This window comes from Sinocyclocheilus rhinocerous, unplaced genomic scaffold (assembly GCF_001515625.1).
Source record: "Sinocyclocheilus rhinocerous isolate Xijiao unplaced genomic scaffold, SAMN03320098_v1.1 scaffold2256, whole genome shotgun sequence".
NCBI classification, from domain to species: domain Eukaryota; kingdom Metazoa; phylum Chordata; class Actinopteri; order Cypriniformes; family Cyprinidae; genus Sinocyclocheilus; species Sinocyclocheilus rhinocerous.
The window spans coordinates 276,714-292,882 of NW_015657297.1; the positions used below are offsets into that span (position 1 = coordinate 276,714).

Below are 16,169 nucleotides of genomic sequence, written 5' to 3' on the forward strand. Positions count from 1 at the left end.
ATCATATTCATTGTGGCCACGAATGAATAACAAGGTAGCAAGGTAACAAATTAGTACGATGTGGCAACAATTTACTCAAACAAGGGAACGAATTAGTAGGCCACATATAACTAAAACGAGGCAACAAATTAGTATGACGCAGCCACAATTTACGAAAACAAGGTAACGAATTAGTACAACATGGCCATAAACTACTAAAACGCAACAAATTAGTATGACATAGCCACAATTTATGAAAACAAGGGAACAAATTAGTACAACATGGCCACAAATGACTAAAACGAGGCAACAAATTAGTACGACGTGACCACAATTTACGAAAACGAGGGAACGAATTAGTACAACATGGCCACAAACTACTAAAACGCAACGAATTCGTACGACGTAGCCACAATTTACGAAAACAAGGGAACGAATTAGTACAACTTGGCCACAAACTACTAAAACGAGGCAACAAATTAGTATGACGTAGCAACAATTTACGAAAACGAGGGAACAAGTTAGTACAACTTGGCCACAAACTACTAAAACGAGGCAACAAATTAGTATGACGTAGCAACAATTTACGAAAACGAGGGAACAAGTTAGTACAACTTGGCCACAAACTACTAAAACGAGGCAACAAATTAGTATGACGTAGCAACAATTTACGAAAACGAGGGAACAAGTTAGTACAACTTGGCCACAAACTACTAAAACGAGGCAACAAATCAGTACGACGTGACCACAATTTACGAACACGAGGGAATAAATTAGTATGACGTGGCCACGATTTACTAAAAAGAGGCAACAAATTAGAATGACATGGACTACAATTCACTAAAACAAGGGAACTAACAGTACTAAAATTTACTAAACTAAGGGAATTAATTAGTACAACGTGGCCACAATTTACTAAAAGAGGGAACATTAGTACAACGTGGCCACAAAAGACTCGAACAAGGGAACAAATTACTACAACATGACCATTATTTACTAAAAAGAGGGAACGATTTAGTACAACATGGTCAAATTTTGCTAAAAAGAGGGAACGAATTAGTACAAGGTAGTTGCAATTTACTAAAAAGTGGTACAATGTCACTACAATTTACTAAAACGAGGGAACTAATAGTACTAAAATTTACTAAAACAAGGGAATGAATTAGCATGATGTGGCCACAATTTAATAAAAAGAGGGAACGAATTAGTGCTAAAATTTACTAAAACAGGGGGACCGAATTAGTACGACGTGGCCACAAAATACTCAAACAAGGGAACAAATGACTACAACATGACCACAATTTACTAAGAAGAGGGAACGATTTAGTACAACATGGTCAAAACAAGGTAATGAATTAGTATGTGGCCACAATTTACTGAAATGATGGAACAAATTAGTACAACGTAAATACAATATTTTTTTCCCCTTGCATACCATGTGTGGGGCTACGTATATTTCACACCGAAAAATAAAAACATTTTGGATAAAGAAACTGAAGTTCATTTGTTGGATCATTCAGGTTTTTCTGCATTAAAACATTTTCTTGACAGTCGTTTTCCTCACGATTTTGATTGGGACAGGTTTCGTGAGATTGTTGTGAGAAGTTGGACAAGGCTGTAATGAGGATCAGTTGGATCCAATGTGACTCTTTTCCACACATTTGTCCGTCTCACACATAAATGTCAGCAATTTAGACTATTTGCATTCGCTCATGTGAGATGAATCAACAGACTTAAGATCTGACCAGACTTGTGTGACAAGTCTCATTCCTGTTTATTCCTGTACATTTCACAGTGTCAGTCTGGATGGTGGTGGTAGAATAAACCCGAGATCCAGTATTTGGGGTTTAAAAAGAAAGGATCGTTAAAAAAAAAATTTAAACAGGTGTGTGAGAAGCACCGGGACAGTGCATTGCGAGGCACTTACATGCTTTCAGAAGATGCTGTCTGTGTGCGATCATACGATTCTTTCATTGTTTACTAATGTGGGAAATGGCAGAAACAGGCATTTATGTTGCATTGATTTGTGTCAACTAACATGTGACACAATCCCATGATCAAAAATAAAGCTTCCTCTTTAAAACATCCAGAAGGCACACTTTGAAGTTACTTGAAGAATGAAATCTGAAAACTGAATCCAGTACAGTTATTGCTCAGAGATCTGCACATTCGTTTAAAGTGCCGCAAGATAATTGTGTGAGAATTAAAGGCCACCTGACAGTTTTCTACAGTATCCGTTGCTGGAGGGAAGGACTGTGAGATAGAGGTGAGTTGTGAATGGAAAATGGATCCAGTTGTTCAGGATCTGAACACGTGCACTGCCCGCACCACGTACTGCCGGCAGATCGGACACTCGTTCATGCGCTTGCCGCACTTTGTGCATGTGACCATGTGTCCGCACTCCAAAAGAACACAGTCAATGGGCGAGTCCATACAGATCTTACACAGGTTCTCCTCCACGGCCGTCCCAGGTCCGGCGTCTATAAAGAAAACAAGAAGTCATCACAAACTTAGAAGAATAACAATCAGTATGAAAAGAAACTAAAGAGTGCACGTGTGTGAATATCATGACATTTTGGTCAGGACATTAAAAATGCAATTTATAACATTCACTTAAAAGCATCTTAATTTTTTTTTTATGAGTTTTGATATTTTTTGGATGGGTTAAGTCAAAATGTCAATGTGGTACAACTGTCCTCTTCTCATAATGAAGAAAAAAACGTAGCTAGGCATAATTTTTTTATTATTATTACTTAAAAAAAATCGGTTAGGGTTAGTTTTTAAAGTCATGTCGTGCAACCAACTTGCAGGAAAGAAAGTCATATTATTTATTGACCTTGACACATAGTGTCAGATAATTTGACCTGATAGAGCAAGTTGTAAAATGTCACATGGTAAAACTCCCAAAATATTATTTGGGGACAAAATATAAAATGTATAAACCTTTTGAAAATGATTGAGATTGTATTTAAGGTGTAGAAAAAAAATGTTATTAATTTTTATGGTCACACCATATAAACATTTTAGGTCAAAAGTGGTTGAAATTGTTGTTGAAAATGGTATTAAAGTTTTTCGTAACCAACATGAAAACCAATTATATTTCTATTAATTTCTATGAATTTGACACATACTGTACATATTCATGAATTCCACCTGCAGGCTTACCAATTATGTGCATTGCTGACTGATTAAATTATTCATAGCTTCACAGTAAAATGGACATAAAACTTGACAAATTAAATGAACACTTAAAATATTAAATGAGGTCATAAGAAATAAACTCACCTGTGCCTTCTGTGGCATTAGACACTGTAAAAATGAAATACAGTCCATGTTAATGAACAGAAATGATACATTATATATTTAGGCATACTTTAGAAAATGTGGTCATGTTTGCCCAGGCCACTAACTGCAATACCACACTACCCTTTAAAAATATGCCAAACCTACAGGTCACACTGGAAAAAACAGCGCAAACCAAACTATAAAAAAATAACACATCACTGTGACAGTGCTGAGCTGAACACTCAACACTGTACAAACTGAGCCCTCATTCTCATGCTGATGCATCTGATCACACCAATCTCTTTACCCATGTTCTGCAGGTCCTTCTGGTCGTGGTACAGACGCGTGACTCTCTCCATCAGCTCCCATTTCTCACAGCAGCCCTTATAGTCGACGAAGTTCCTGGCGAGAATCTCCTTCAACTGCCGGACACTCAGAGCCTCAATGTCCTCCACTGATCGGAGGTCAGAGAGAGACGCCCGTCGCCCCGGAGCCAGCACTTCCTCAGAGTCTGAAGACTGACACAGAGAAAGACAGCATGCAAACATCTGTTTATCTAGGCCTGAGAGGTAAATGATCTCTTGGCGTCCCAAATGCATGCAAACATCCCTCCACTGAGAGTGAAAGCCGACTTCAGAGAACAAGAATCTGCCAAATCAAGGACAAATGCTAGAAAATGAAAGTGTGTCATTTTACTTTCACTTTTGCTGATTTAGAAACAGGTTTTAACCCGCAACCACAAAGCAATCCAGAGATGAGCAAAAAGCCAAATTAGTTTTGCTGTCAAGTTTGGCCGACATAACACAAACTGACACTATGAACAGAAAGATGTGACATGCCAAGATAGATGCAGAAGGAGATTAGAAAACACACACAGATTAATCGATTAATGAAAGGCAGTGTGAGGACAGTGTGTAACTCCACATCCTGCTATTATGTCAACATTATATGCTAATGCTAGGGTACAGATAACATGCAGTGTTCATTAACATCATGGTTTAAAGGTCTTGTTTAGATTACCTCTAAACTTCAGGCTTTTTATGATGATAATGAGAAGTATTATGTGTCATAACACTGGCCTTCCACCACACGGTAAATGTTGCGCTTATCTTTCTTAATGTAGCATTGAAAGACAGAGCATCCGTATTTGACCAACAGAGAGACTGTACATCAAATTCAGGAATGAAAGAACAAGGGGAGCCACATTAGGGTTGTGCAGATAGACGATAGTATTGTGTATCGTCGATAGTCAGAGATATCACATGTGGCTGATGCCTTTGACGATATCAAGCCTATTATTATTATTGTCCAATTAATATTAGGGCTTATTTGTCCCATCATATTTCTTTTTATGCTTTTTTTACAATGTTGCACGCTATAACCAATCACAAACGATTCTGTTGAGCTTATGAATGCAATGACCAATCAGAGGCATTCACGTAACAGAAACAGTGGTGAAAATCACTGAAACGGTGGAGTTTTGTTGTTTATTGCATGCGATCTCTGATTGAATTCTGCTCTCTCGCGAATTCTCTCATCATAAACGACGCAGATGTACGTGCAATGCAAGTACAGGAGATAGCTTCACTGATTATAACGGGAGTGTTTTTTAAAGTGCATAAACTCGCACTAGACTGAAGTCAGTGATGATGTTATTTGATAATGTAAATGTTCTTTGCTCGTTTTCTGTAGCTGCTGTTTGAATAGCAGGAATGGTAAGCATTATAATTAATTACAATGATTTTATTAAATTGTGATCTTGATAAATACAAATACAGGCAGTTGGAGTTCCTGGAGTTGGTTCACTCTCCAGCTATGAAACTAAGTAAATAATTAAATAAATTAGCATTCGTATATCGGCGATTTCACAGGTTGACTATGGAGCATATCGCCCAACACTAAGCCAAAACAATTAAAACACACGGTCAAAAGAGCCCATCCACCAGCCAAAGAAATGAAAATCCACCTTATTTATTTAGTAAACGCATGTTATCTTTTTTTTTGGACTTCATAATGTTTAATCAAAACGACGTTAACTCAATCTTCTGGTGAAAATGACAGACTCCTCTCTGGTGACATATGCAAGAAGAAGGCATCTGGACGTGAAAATGTTGAATATCAATCCACTAATTGACTTGTGATGCAGTCTAGACTCATAAATCACACCGTATTCATTCATCCAGGCCAGAGGAGAACCGGTCCTCCGACTGATGCTGGTTTTTCCTCAAGGTTTTTTTTTTTTTCTTTCTTTCTACATTTCTTTCACCTGATGGAGTTTTGGTTCCTAGCCACTGTCGCCTTTGGCTCGCTTAGCTGGGGTTTAAAAGACTCTTTAATATTCAGTATCATTATTGATTTGACAGCATAAGAATAAAACTTGAACTGACTTGAGCTGAATGACACTATTGTGTTCTGTAGAGCTGCTTTACAGCTGAATTGACTGTTTCATAACTGATCAACTTTACATATTTGTTGAACTGAATGGAATCAACCTGAACTGACTAGAGCTGCACTGAAACAATCTGTATTGTATAAAGCGCTATAGAAATAAACGTGACTTGACTTCCTCCAATCATTTAGTCCAGACCCCAACAATCGACTGCAAGCACACATTCAGTTTTAAGTGCAACACCCTCATCGATGGGTAGAATCAAATCTCAGACCCTTTTTCCCCCCGATAATCCATTATTCGTCACAAGATTTGTTGCTACTTCCATTTATTGTGACTTTTCACACTAGTACTTTTCACCCCATATGTGAAAGATCAGTTGATCTGAATCACAAAACTGGTCTCAATGGCTTCATTCACTGGGAATGGATTAATCCCGATCTTTACCTAGTTGACAGAATCTTGACAGAGTCTTCATTTATGCATGAACTATCACTTTAAGATGTGAAAAGAGTAAAACAGACTTTCAAAGAAGCAGTGATTCATCCCAGCCTGCAGCCAAGCTTTTCACTCTCCAGCTATGAAACTAAGTAAATAATTAAATAAATTAGCATTCGTATATCGGCGATTTCACAGGTTGACTATGGAGCATATCGCCCAACACTAAGCCAAAACAATTAAAACACACGGTCAAAAGAGCCCATCCACCAGCCAAAGAAATGAAAATCCACCTTATTTATTTAGTAAACGCATGTTATCTTTTTTTTTGGACTTCATAATGTTTAATCAAAACGACGTTAACTCAATCTTCTGGTGAAAATGACAGACTCCTCTCTGGTGACATATGCAAGAAGAAGGCATCTGGACGTGAAAATGTTGAATATCAATCCACTAATTGACTTGTGATGCAGTCTAGACTCATAAATCACACCGTATTCATTCATCCAGGCCAGAGGAGAACCGGTCCTCCGACTGATGCTGGTTTTTCCTCAAGGTTTTTTTTTTTTTCTTTCTTTCTACATTTCTTTCACCTGATGGAGTTTTGGTTCCTAGCCACTGTCGCCTTTGGCTCGCTTAGCTGGGGTTTAAAAGACTCTTTAATATTCAGTATCATTATTGATTTGACAGCATAAGAATAAAACTTGAACTGACTTGAGCTGAATGACACTATTGTGTTCTGTAGAGCTGCTTTACAGCTGAATTGACTGTTTCATAACTGATCAACTTTACATATTTGTTGAACTGAATGGAATCAACCTGAACTGACTAGAGCTGCACTGAAACAATCTGTATTGTATAAAGCGCTATAGAAATAAACGTGACTTGACTTCCTCCAATCATTTAGTCCAGACCCCAACAATCGACTGCAAGCACACATTCAGTTTTAAGTGCAACACCCTCATCGATGGGTAGAATCAAATCTCAGACCCTTTTTCCCCCCGATAATCCATTATTCGTCACAAGATTTGTTGCTACTTCCATTTATTGTGACTTTTCACACTAGTACTTTTCACCCCATATGTGAAAGATCAGTTGATCTGAATCACAAAACTGGTCTCAATGGCTTCATTCACTGGGAATGGATTAATCCCGATCTTTACCTAGTTGACAGAATCTTGACAGAGTCTTCATTTATGCATGAACTATCACTTTAAGATGTGAAAAGAGTAAAACAGACTTTCAAAGAAGCAGTGATTCATCCCAGCCTGCAGCCAAGCTTTTTCCCACGCTCACAGAACCCACATGGAAGCAGAAGACATTCTTTAAACTGACTCTGCTGACAACGGCATAAATCATCTTTTCATTGCAGAAGAATGAGAGAGAGATTCCTAGGCATTCTGAAGTGCGACAGGTCACTGTTCTGTCCTCTGCCCCATTTAACGCCCCAGACAGCGCAGCAGCAAGAAGAGGAGGAGAGGTGAGGAGTTTCAGGAGGTACCTGCAACTCCTGCTCCACCTGCAGCTCAGCGTCCATCTCGCTTTCAGCTGTCGCCTCAGCCAAGCTCTAAGGGTCAAAGGTCACAGCCAACACAGTTTAACACAGCTGTGCTCCCTATCTAACTCACTTTAAGTTACAACAGATATTTTGCACACTCCTAAGTGTTCTTAAGAGACAGTCTGTGTCAAAAGTGAGTCACACAAGTCATTTTAAAGCTGTGCTTTAACGTGCTGTGTGAACCAAACCCAGAAGTGAAGCACATGCAAGCGGCTGTGTGCATAGATGAATTTTAAAATTCAATTCAAAAACAGATTCAAAAACAGATGAATGGTTTCCCAAAAAATATTGAGCAGCAAAAACTGTTTTCAAGATTTGGTAATAATAAAAAATGTTTCTTGATCAGATCAGCATATTAGAATGATTTCTGAAGTATCATGTGACACTGAAGACTGGAGTAATGATGCTGAAAATTCAGCTTTGATCACAGGAATAAATTACATTTTACAATATATTCACATTAGTGCTGTCAAAATTAGTGTTAACACAGACGATTAATTTTTCCACTTTAAAGGCATTAAAAATATTTAACGCAGTTAACGCAGGGGCGGAGCTAGGTTTGGCCACCCCACTCACAGCTTCTGTCTCTTTTTTTCTTGACAAGAATGGCGTTTTTTTAGAGGCAGAACATCTTTACAAAAACATCAAACAGGAGACTTTTTAGACGTGCACTCCACTTTGCTTCAGTGCCAGGCACAAGTCAAACGAGCACGGAAAACAGAACAGGTGACGAGGAGCTTCATTAGAACAACAGTGAACTGCAGTCAGATGAGATGTTGTCAGGACATTATGTCAGTAAAAATAAATTTTTCTGTCCTGTCAGTCGTTATACTGTGCTCGTAGCATGTGCTCTTCAATTGCACGCACAAATACGGCGGCGTGCGCTGTAGCCTGTATCATTTCTTAAATTTCATAAATCATTAAAGCGCAAGTGAAATTACGAGCACGCATGTCAGATACACATCACGTTCAGCAGTGGCAGCTCTTAAAGTAATAGCAGCCAAATAACCTAACCAGCTGCTGTGACGTCTGTTAATCAAAGAACAAAAGAAATAAAAAATGAAATCAATAACTTTTGTAGCATTAAGTATTCATCTATATTTAATTCACAATTTAGTGTTGGATAACTTTATTCAATTTCTGTACATTTCCTACTTGCTAAAGGACACAGGCAAATATGGCATTTATAATAAACGGGTTTATGTGAAGGTTGTTTTAAGTTCACTTAAATTGGAAGCTGTCATTTTTAAAAGTCTAATAAATGTTAAAATTGATAGCTCTCAATTATAGTAATGTTGAATGGCTATAGTCAATGGTTAAATATTAGGAAAAAAGAACTTCCTAGAGGAATTTTTATGACTCGCCTTCAGTCATAAAAAAGATGCCATTAAATACTAAGCATATACTATCTTTATGTTATTTCTACATTCATTTGAAGACTGAAATCGTGGTTCATTTCAGAAAAATTTTGTGCGATTAATTTGTTTAGTTTTTTTAATCGACTGACAGCACTAATTCACATGGGGATGGTTATTTTAAATTGTAATAATATTTCACAATATTACTGTTTTTACAGTGTTTTTCATTAAATAAGTGGCTTCTTTCAAAAATATACATAAAAAATATAAGTTTTCCTAACCTCTGACCAATAGTGCAAGAAGTAGGGATGTAACGATTAACCGCGAGCCGGTTGAAAATCGATTTAAATATGTGACGATTCAAATCGGTTGAGATGCTAAACAAATCGCGATTCATTTAGGGGCAGGAGTTTATATGAATGCATGTCTGAGGGGAACTTACTGTCTTTAGAAAAGTTTAGATGGTATTTTTTCTTTTCATCTTGCCTCTGTATAATGCATATTAAAGTTCATAAGTGCATTAAAAATATTTAACGCAGTTAACGCAGGGGCGGAGCTAGGTTTGGCCACCCCACTCACAGCTTCTGTCTCTTTTTTTCTTGACAAGAATGGCGTTTTTTTAGAGGCAGAACATCTTTACAAAAACATCAAACAGGAGACTTTTTAGACGTGCACTCCACTTTGCTTCAGTGCCAGGCACAAGTCAAACGAGCACGGAAAACAGAACAGGTGACGAGGAGCTTCATTAGAACAACAGTGAACTGCAGTCAGATGAGATGTTGTCAGGACATTATGTCAGTAAAAATAAATTTTTCTGTCCTGTCAGTCGTTATACTGTGCTCGTAGCATGTGCTCTTCAATTGCACGCACAAATACGGCGGCGTGCGCTGTAGCCTGTATCATTTCTTAAATTTCATAAATCATTAAAGCGCAAGTGAAATTACGAGCACGCATGTCAGATACACATCACGTTCAGCAGTGGCAGCTCTTAAAGTAATAGCAGCCAAATAACCTAACCAGCTGCTGTGACGTCTGTTAATCAAAGAACAAAAGAAATAAAAAATGAAATCAATAACTTTTGTAGCATTAAGTATTCATCTATATTTAATTCACAATTTAGTGTTGGATAACTTTATTCAATTTCTGTACATTTCCTACTTGCTAAAGGACACAGGCAAATATGGCATTTATAATAAACGGGTTTATGTGAAGGTTGTTTTAAGTTCACTTAAATTGGAAGCTGTCATTTTTAAAAGTCTAATAAATGTTAAAATTGATAGCTCTCAATTATAGTAATGTTGAATGGCTATAGTCAATGGTTAAATATTAGGAAAAAAGAACTTCCTAGAGGAATTTTTATGACTCGCCTTCAGTCATAAAAAAGATGCCATTAAATACTAAGCATATACTATCTTTATGTTATTTCTACATTCATTTGAAGACTGAAATCGTGGTTCATTTCAGAAAAATTTTGTGCGATTAATTTGTTTAGTTTTTTTAATCGACTGACAGCACTAATTCACATGGGGATGGTTATTTTAAATTGTAATAATATTTCACAATATTACTGTTTTTACAGTGTTTTTCATTAAATAAGTGGCTTCTTTCAAAAATATACATAAAAAATATAAGTTTTCCTAACCTCTGACCAATAGTGCAAGAAGTAGGGATGTAACGATTAACCGCGAGCCGGTTGAAAATCGATTTAAATATGTGACGATTCAAATCGGTTGAGATGCTAAACAAATCGCGATTCATTTAGGTGTAGGAGTTTATATGAATGCATGTCTGAGGGGAACTTACTGTCTTTAGAAAAGTTTAGATGGTATTTTTTCTTTTCATCTTGCATCTAGTTCATATGTGCAGCGCTTCTTTGTTTACAGCGGAAACGCTTTAAGCGCCACCTGCTGGCAGAGAGTGAATCTGCGTCTCATTCAGCTCATCTGCTGTTTCTGTTTCATGCAGATATTTTTATGTATAGTTTCACAAAACTGAAGTCAAATCATTCGTGAATCGAATCGAATCGTGAGTTGAGTGAATCGTTACATCCCTAGCAAGAAGGAGAGTTTTTTTTTTTTTTACCTGTCCATCTTCTGTTGCTTGAGTCTGAGGCCCCAGTTCTGTTGTGCCATTGTCCGTCGATGGGCTCACGGTTATGATTGGAGTGTTAGGTTCCTGGGTGGTCACTGGGGGTGGAGGAATGTGCGTGTCAGATGTAGGCGTCTGCTGGCCGAGAACCAGCTCGACCAGCTCCTCCTTCTCGCGGCACATCTGCGTGGGGATCTCGTGCAGGTGGAGGTAGTCTCTCAGATCCTTTACCTTGAGCTTCATCAGCTCGGCTCGCTCGAACAGGATGCCCCGGAAACGCTGGCAGGTGTGGCACAGCCATGGCTGGAGGTCCTGTGGAGTGAAGCAGTGGCTACAGTAGCTTTTCTTGCAGTCCATGCAAACGTGCTGCAATGAAAAATGAGAGGGTGAGTTTTAAAGCCAGGTTTAGACTGGAACACAATGTCTAATCTTACTTGTGTTTAACACCATTAAGAACATTGCATTTTGCAATTGACAAGGACATTTACAGGGTGTAAGAACTGGGTCAAAAGCTACGCTCTATTGCATCATTCTAAGCACATCCTCTGGTCATGACATTATGTCTGATAAACAATGAGCTGCACTGGATAATGCCAAAGGAGTCTGGGAAGTTTCTTCAGGAAATATTAACACAACAGAACTCAAGTCTAGTGTTGTGGAAGTCACGATGCCATTCAGTAATTGACTGCACGTAATCTCATTTCCTTCCACTCACTACTACTTTACTGCCTGAAATCCACATTCCTGTAAAATAAATGCACCCCAAAATCATTCATTCTCATTCAATATTCAGATGTGAAAACCAACCTGGAAAGAGACGTGAGGATTTGGGGAGAAAAATGAAAGATTCTTAGTGCATTCCAAGGAATTTCATTCATGGTTTATATCGTAAATTAAATCGGAAGAGCAGACCACAAATGCACTGTGTATGTTGTCTTTTTTCATTTACTTAAAGCAGAATACAAAGGAAACATGAAAATAATCAGGAGGAAAATAATGCAGCGGGCTGAAAAGAGCTATTCTATAGGCTAGATATTGTTGTTATATCATGCCACATTAATATACCAAACACAATTTTATTCTACTAACTTCTGAAAACAGAGAATAAATGAAAATTTACAGCCCATTCAGTCAAAATGACAGATGAGGATTATTTTTTTAGCGCAATCTTATGATTTGAAAGTCATTTTGAGTGGAACTTCCCCAAACCGGAATTGCCTCCCACAATTTAAATGCAGTAGGAAAAAGGTGGATACAACAAGCACCTCCCCAGTCACGTGTGAACACGCCCCTTACTTGTGATTGGTTACAAGCGTGTTTTGGTGCTCGGTTCGATCCACTTTGAACAGCGTTTCTGTTCTCAAATCTCTTACTGCACCTTTAAGGCCATGACACAAGTCGGCCAAACTTTTGCTGTCGCTAAGCATCAGTCGGCCTAGTTTTCATGGTTTTTGCCACCAGTTCTTTCATGTTGGTTTGGTGTGTCACAGCCTTTACGTAGGTGAAATATTTTCTGAGGTCTAAGCCTGGTAGACGTTTCTGTAGAAGCAACACATCAATGCAATTCCAGCTTCATTTATAGGAAACTCTTTGCATTACCAAATTACTGGTGAAGCATTACACCACCAAGAATTTTAAAGTGAAATACTCAAACAGAGTGAAACTGGAAACTGGTTCTGGAAAAAAAAAAAAATGCCATTCATTTTCTCAACAATAGGGGAATTGATTTTTAATGATCACCTACAGTATAAACTTTTAAAGACAAACTTACTGTGATCTTCAAGGTTGTTAATCAATGGTAAATGCTTTTGTTGAAGCCATGAGACTACATTATTTAAAGGGGTCATATGATGCGATTTCAATTGTTCCTTTCTCTTTGGAGTGTTACAAGCTCTTGGTGCATAAAGAAGATCTGTAAAGTTGCAAAGACTAAAGTCTCAAATCCAAAGAGATATTCTTTATAAAAGTTAAGAGTCAGCCACACCTACCTAAAACGGCTCGTTCTAACACACCCCCACATATCTACCTCACTATGTGGAAATATTAGCATAATGCCGCTGAGCTTTGTAAAAATCGACGCGTTTCAAAAAGGCGGGGCATAGAGGAGAAACAATAATGTACAGTATGTGGAAAATAATGTGTTTTTTTAACTTTAAACCACATAAACACATTTCATTACACCAAATACACAAAATGTTCTTTTTAGCAGCATCATATGACCCCTTTAATATTGCCACTGAAAACTACATTGCCCATGATTCTGCAAATTAAATGAAAGCCTCCACTCACTCCCATGAAGCACTGCGAATGACAGAGTCAGTCTTATGCTCTCAAGTCTCAAACTACTTAAATGTTTGTGTATATATATGCATATATTAGAACAAACCTAAAATATATTGTTTCTAAATGCATAATTAACATCATTAAATAAATAGTTTTATATTTATCCATTGGTTTTTATTGCAATGCTTCATGGGACTGTAGTTCTTTCCCTCATTAAAGCCATTAAGAACACAGTGTTGAACCGTCATCTTTTTGTACAATTTTGAAATACGTTTTTTTAGCTTTAAATCAAAGTTTGTAATGTTGCTGTGATTCACCTATAGCTGCTTGGTTTGGTTAACGGCTTATAATGCGTCATGGGATGAGTAGTTTTCAAATCAGTTGTTGTAATACTGATTAATAATGGAACTAGCTGGTTTGGTTCAAGGCTTGGAAACTTTTTTTTTTTTTTAAATGCGTATTATTGACGTAAGAATAAGCTGCTGAAAAAAAACTGGGTGGTCACTACTGAGCTCTATTCAGATAACAATACTGGATGCGCTTTGTAGATGTCCTACCCACTAGTAAGTCTACTAACAGCTTGCATTCAAACATCAAAACCTTCCAATCCCATATCTTCAAACAAATCAGTTCAGGAAACCAGATCCCAATGTTACTCTACTCTTACGTAAGGTGTGTGTGCAGGAATGCCATGAACGTGGCGTGACAATGCACTACAGTAAAGAAGTGGTACAATGGCTGTGACATCGATATGCATCATCATACTGTCATTCGAGCCGGTTTACAAAGTGCATTCTGGATAATTAACGCTGGATGAGGATGCTCACACAATGATTCCAGTCACTCATTCAACTTGTCAAACAGAGGATGTATGGCAGCTATAAAGTTAATAAAGGTGGCTATAAACTGTAGCTCAAGCCCTTTCCTTCATCTGTCAGTGACATGAGGATGATGGGTAACACTTAAGTATCGAGACCAATTCTCACTATTAACTAGTTGCGTATTAGAGTGCCTATTATTAACATATTGACAGTTTATTAGTACTTATAAAGCACATATTCTACATGACCATATTCTACATCCATTCTAATCCTACCCAATACCTAAGTTTAACAACTACCTTACTAACTATTAATAAGCAGCAAATTAGGAGGCTCCAATAAGTGCAATATACATTACCAATAATGCATATCTGATCCCATATTTGGCAGAATTTAAAGTGCAGCTTAATTTTACATTTAGCAGATAAGTTTATTCAAAATATCAAAAGAAAGTAATGGACTTTTAGAGTTCTCTCTGGTTGTCTTCTGTTTGGAACTCTATTCAGGTCAGAAAGGCCCCTTTAGTGCTTTAAAATGCTGCCTTAGTAAGCAGCTCACAAGGTGTAGGATATTTTGTGTGTCTAGCAAAGTCTAATTCACCTGCATAAGGTTCTCAGCAGGTTAAGACAGTTTGTGGTTTTTAATAACATTAAACACGGGGGAATCTCCAGTGAAACGACTTGAGCACAGCCTTATGATCTGAAGCAGCACGGCCAGTTAGAACTGGAATAAACTCAACTAGACATTCTGACCTGAATAACTGTGAACCTTCACATGTGAACATCTAGAATAGTCTTAAGACCTGTTCACATGAATGTCGAGGCTTGTTTCGGTGTGTTGCAATTGGGTTCAACTTCAAATTTGATTACAAATAGAGTTTCACACGTTATACAATCAGCGCAATTTATGTGTGCTAACAGAATAAAAGTTCATCTGAAAATGAACATTATGTCATCGTTTACCTTCTTGTTGTTCTGTGGAACCTAAAAGAAGATACTTTAAAGAATGGTTTAAATCTTTTTGGACAAATACAATACAATTTCACTGAAATTTTGTAACCTACTAAGACAATCAAAAACATTGTATGTTTATGTGATCCATTTGAAATACTTAAACTATGAATCAAACAGTCAAATAATTCCTGATAGCTTATCTGAATTGTTCTTATTTTTCATCAAACAGTTACAAGATTTGTCTTTAACAAGCCAAAAAGAATGCATGTCACACCTCTGTTCATCAATTTGCACTGGCTACCAGTAGCTGCTCGCATAAAATTCAAGGCATTAATGTTTGCCTACAAAACCATCACTGGCTTTGCACCCCTTTACCTAAATACATTACTTCAGACTTATGTGCCCTCTAGAAGCTTGCGTTCTGCAAGTGAACAACGCATTATTGTGCCATCCCAAAGAGTCAAAACAAAAATGCAGTGCATGATCAAACATTTAGGTGAGATACTATGAATCAAACAGTCAAATAATTCCTGATAGCTTATCTGAATTCTTATCTGAATCTGAATAAGAATGAGTTCTTATTTTTCATCAAACAGTTACAAGATTTGTCTTTAACAAGCCAAAAAGAATGCATGTCACGCCTCTGTTCATCAATTTGCACTGGCTACCAGTAGCTGCTCGCATAAAATTCAAGGCATTAATGTTTGCCTACAAAACCATCACTGGCTTTGCACCCCTTTACCTAAATACATTACTTCAGACTTACTTACCCTCTAGAAGCTTGCGTTCTGCAAGTGAACAACGCATTATTGTGCCATCCCAAAGAGTCAAAACAAAAATGCAGCCTGCCCAACTCAATCCTAGCAGCTGAGTCCTTAGCCATATTCAAGAAACGGCTAAAGACACATCTCGTCAATCTTCATTTGACCCAGTAACTCTAGCACTCGCTATTCTATTTCTATTCTACTTGTTTTCTTTCTATTTATAAAAAAAAAAAAAACTTGACCCTTTAACACT

The 16,169-nt window shown here is 37.5% G+C and overlaps 1 protein-coding gene across 3 annotated transcripts in view; it reads right to left on the reverse strand.

Moving 5' to 3' along the window:
• Window positions 1-1,858: 1,858 nt before the first annotated feature.
• LOC107720964 (E3 ubiquitin-protein ligase rififylin-like) overlaps window positions 1,859-16,169 on the reverse strand; it is a 21,182-nt gene continuing 6,871 nt past the window's right edge. For 2 of the 3 annotated variants that reach the window (XM_016528802.1, XM_016528803.1), the window contains exons 3-7: window positions 11,090-11,461; window positions 7,593-7,658; window positions 3,572-3,782; window positions 3,265-3,288; window positions 1,859-2,459 (exon numbers count right to left, since the gene is read on the reverse strand). In XM_016528802.1, coding sequence (XP_016384288.1) covers window positions 2,278-2,459; window positions 3,265-3,288; window positions 3,572-3,782; window positions 7,593-7,658; window positions 11,090-11,461 — 855 coding nt within the window. In that variant the 3' untranslated portion in view covers window positions 1,859-2,277. The remainder of the gene's footprint in view (window positions 2,460-3,264; window positions 3,289-3,571; window positions 3,783-7,592; window positions 7,659-11,089; window positions 11,462-16,169) is intronic. The other variant, XM_016528805.1, reaches the window with a different exon arrangement.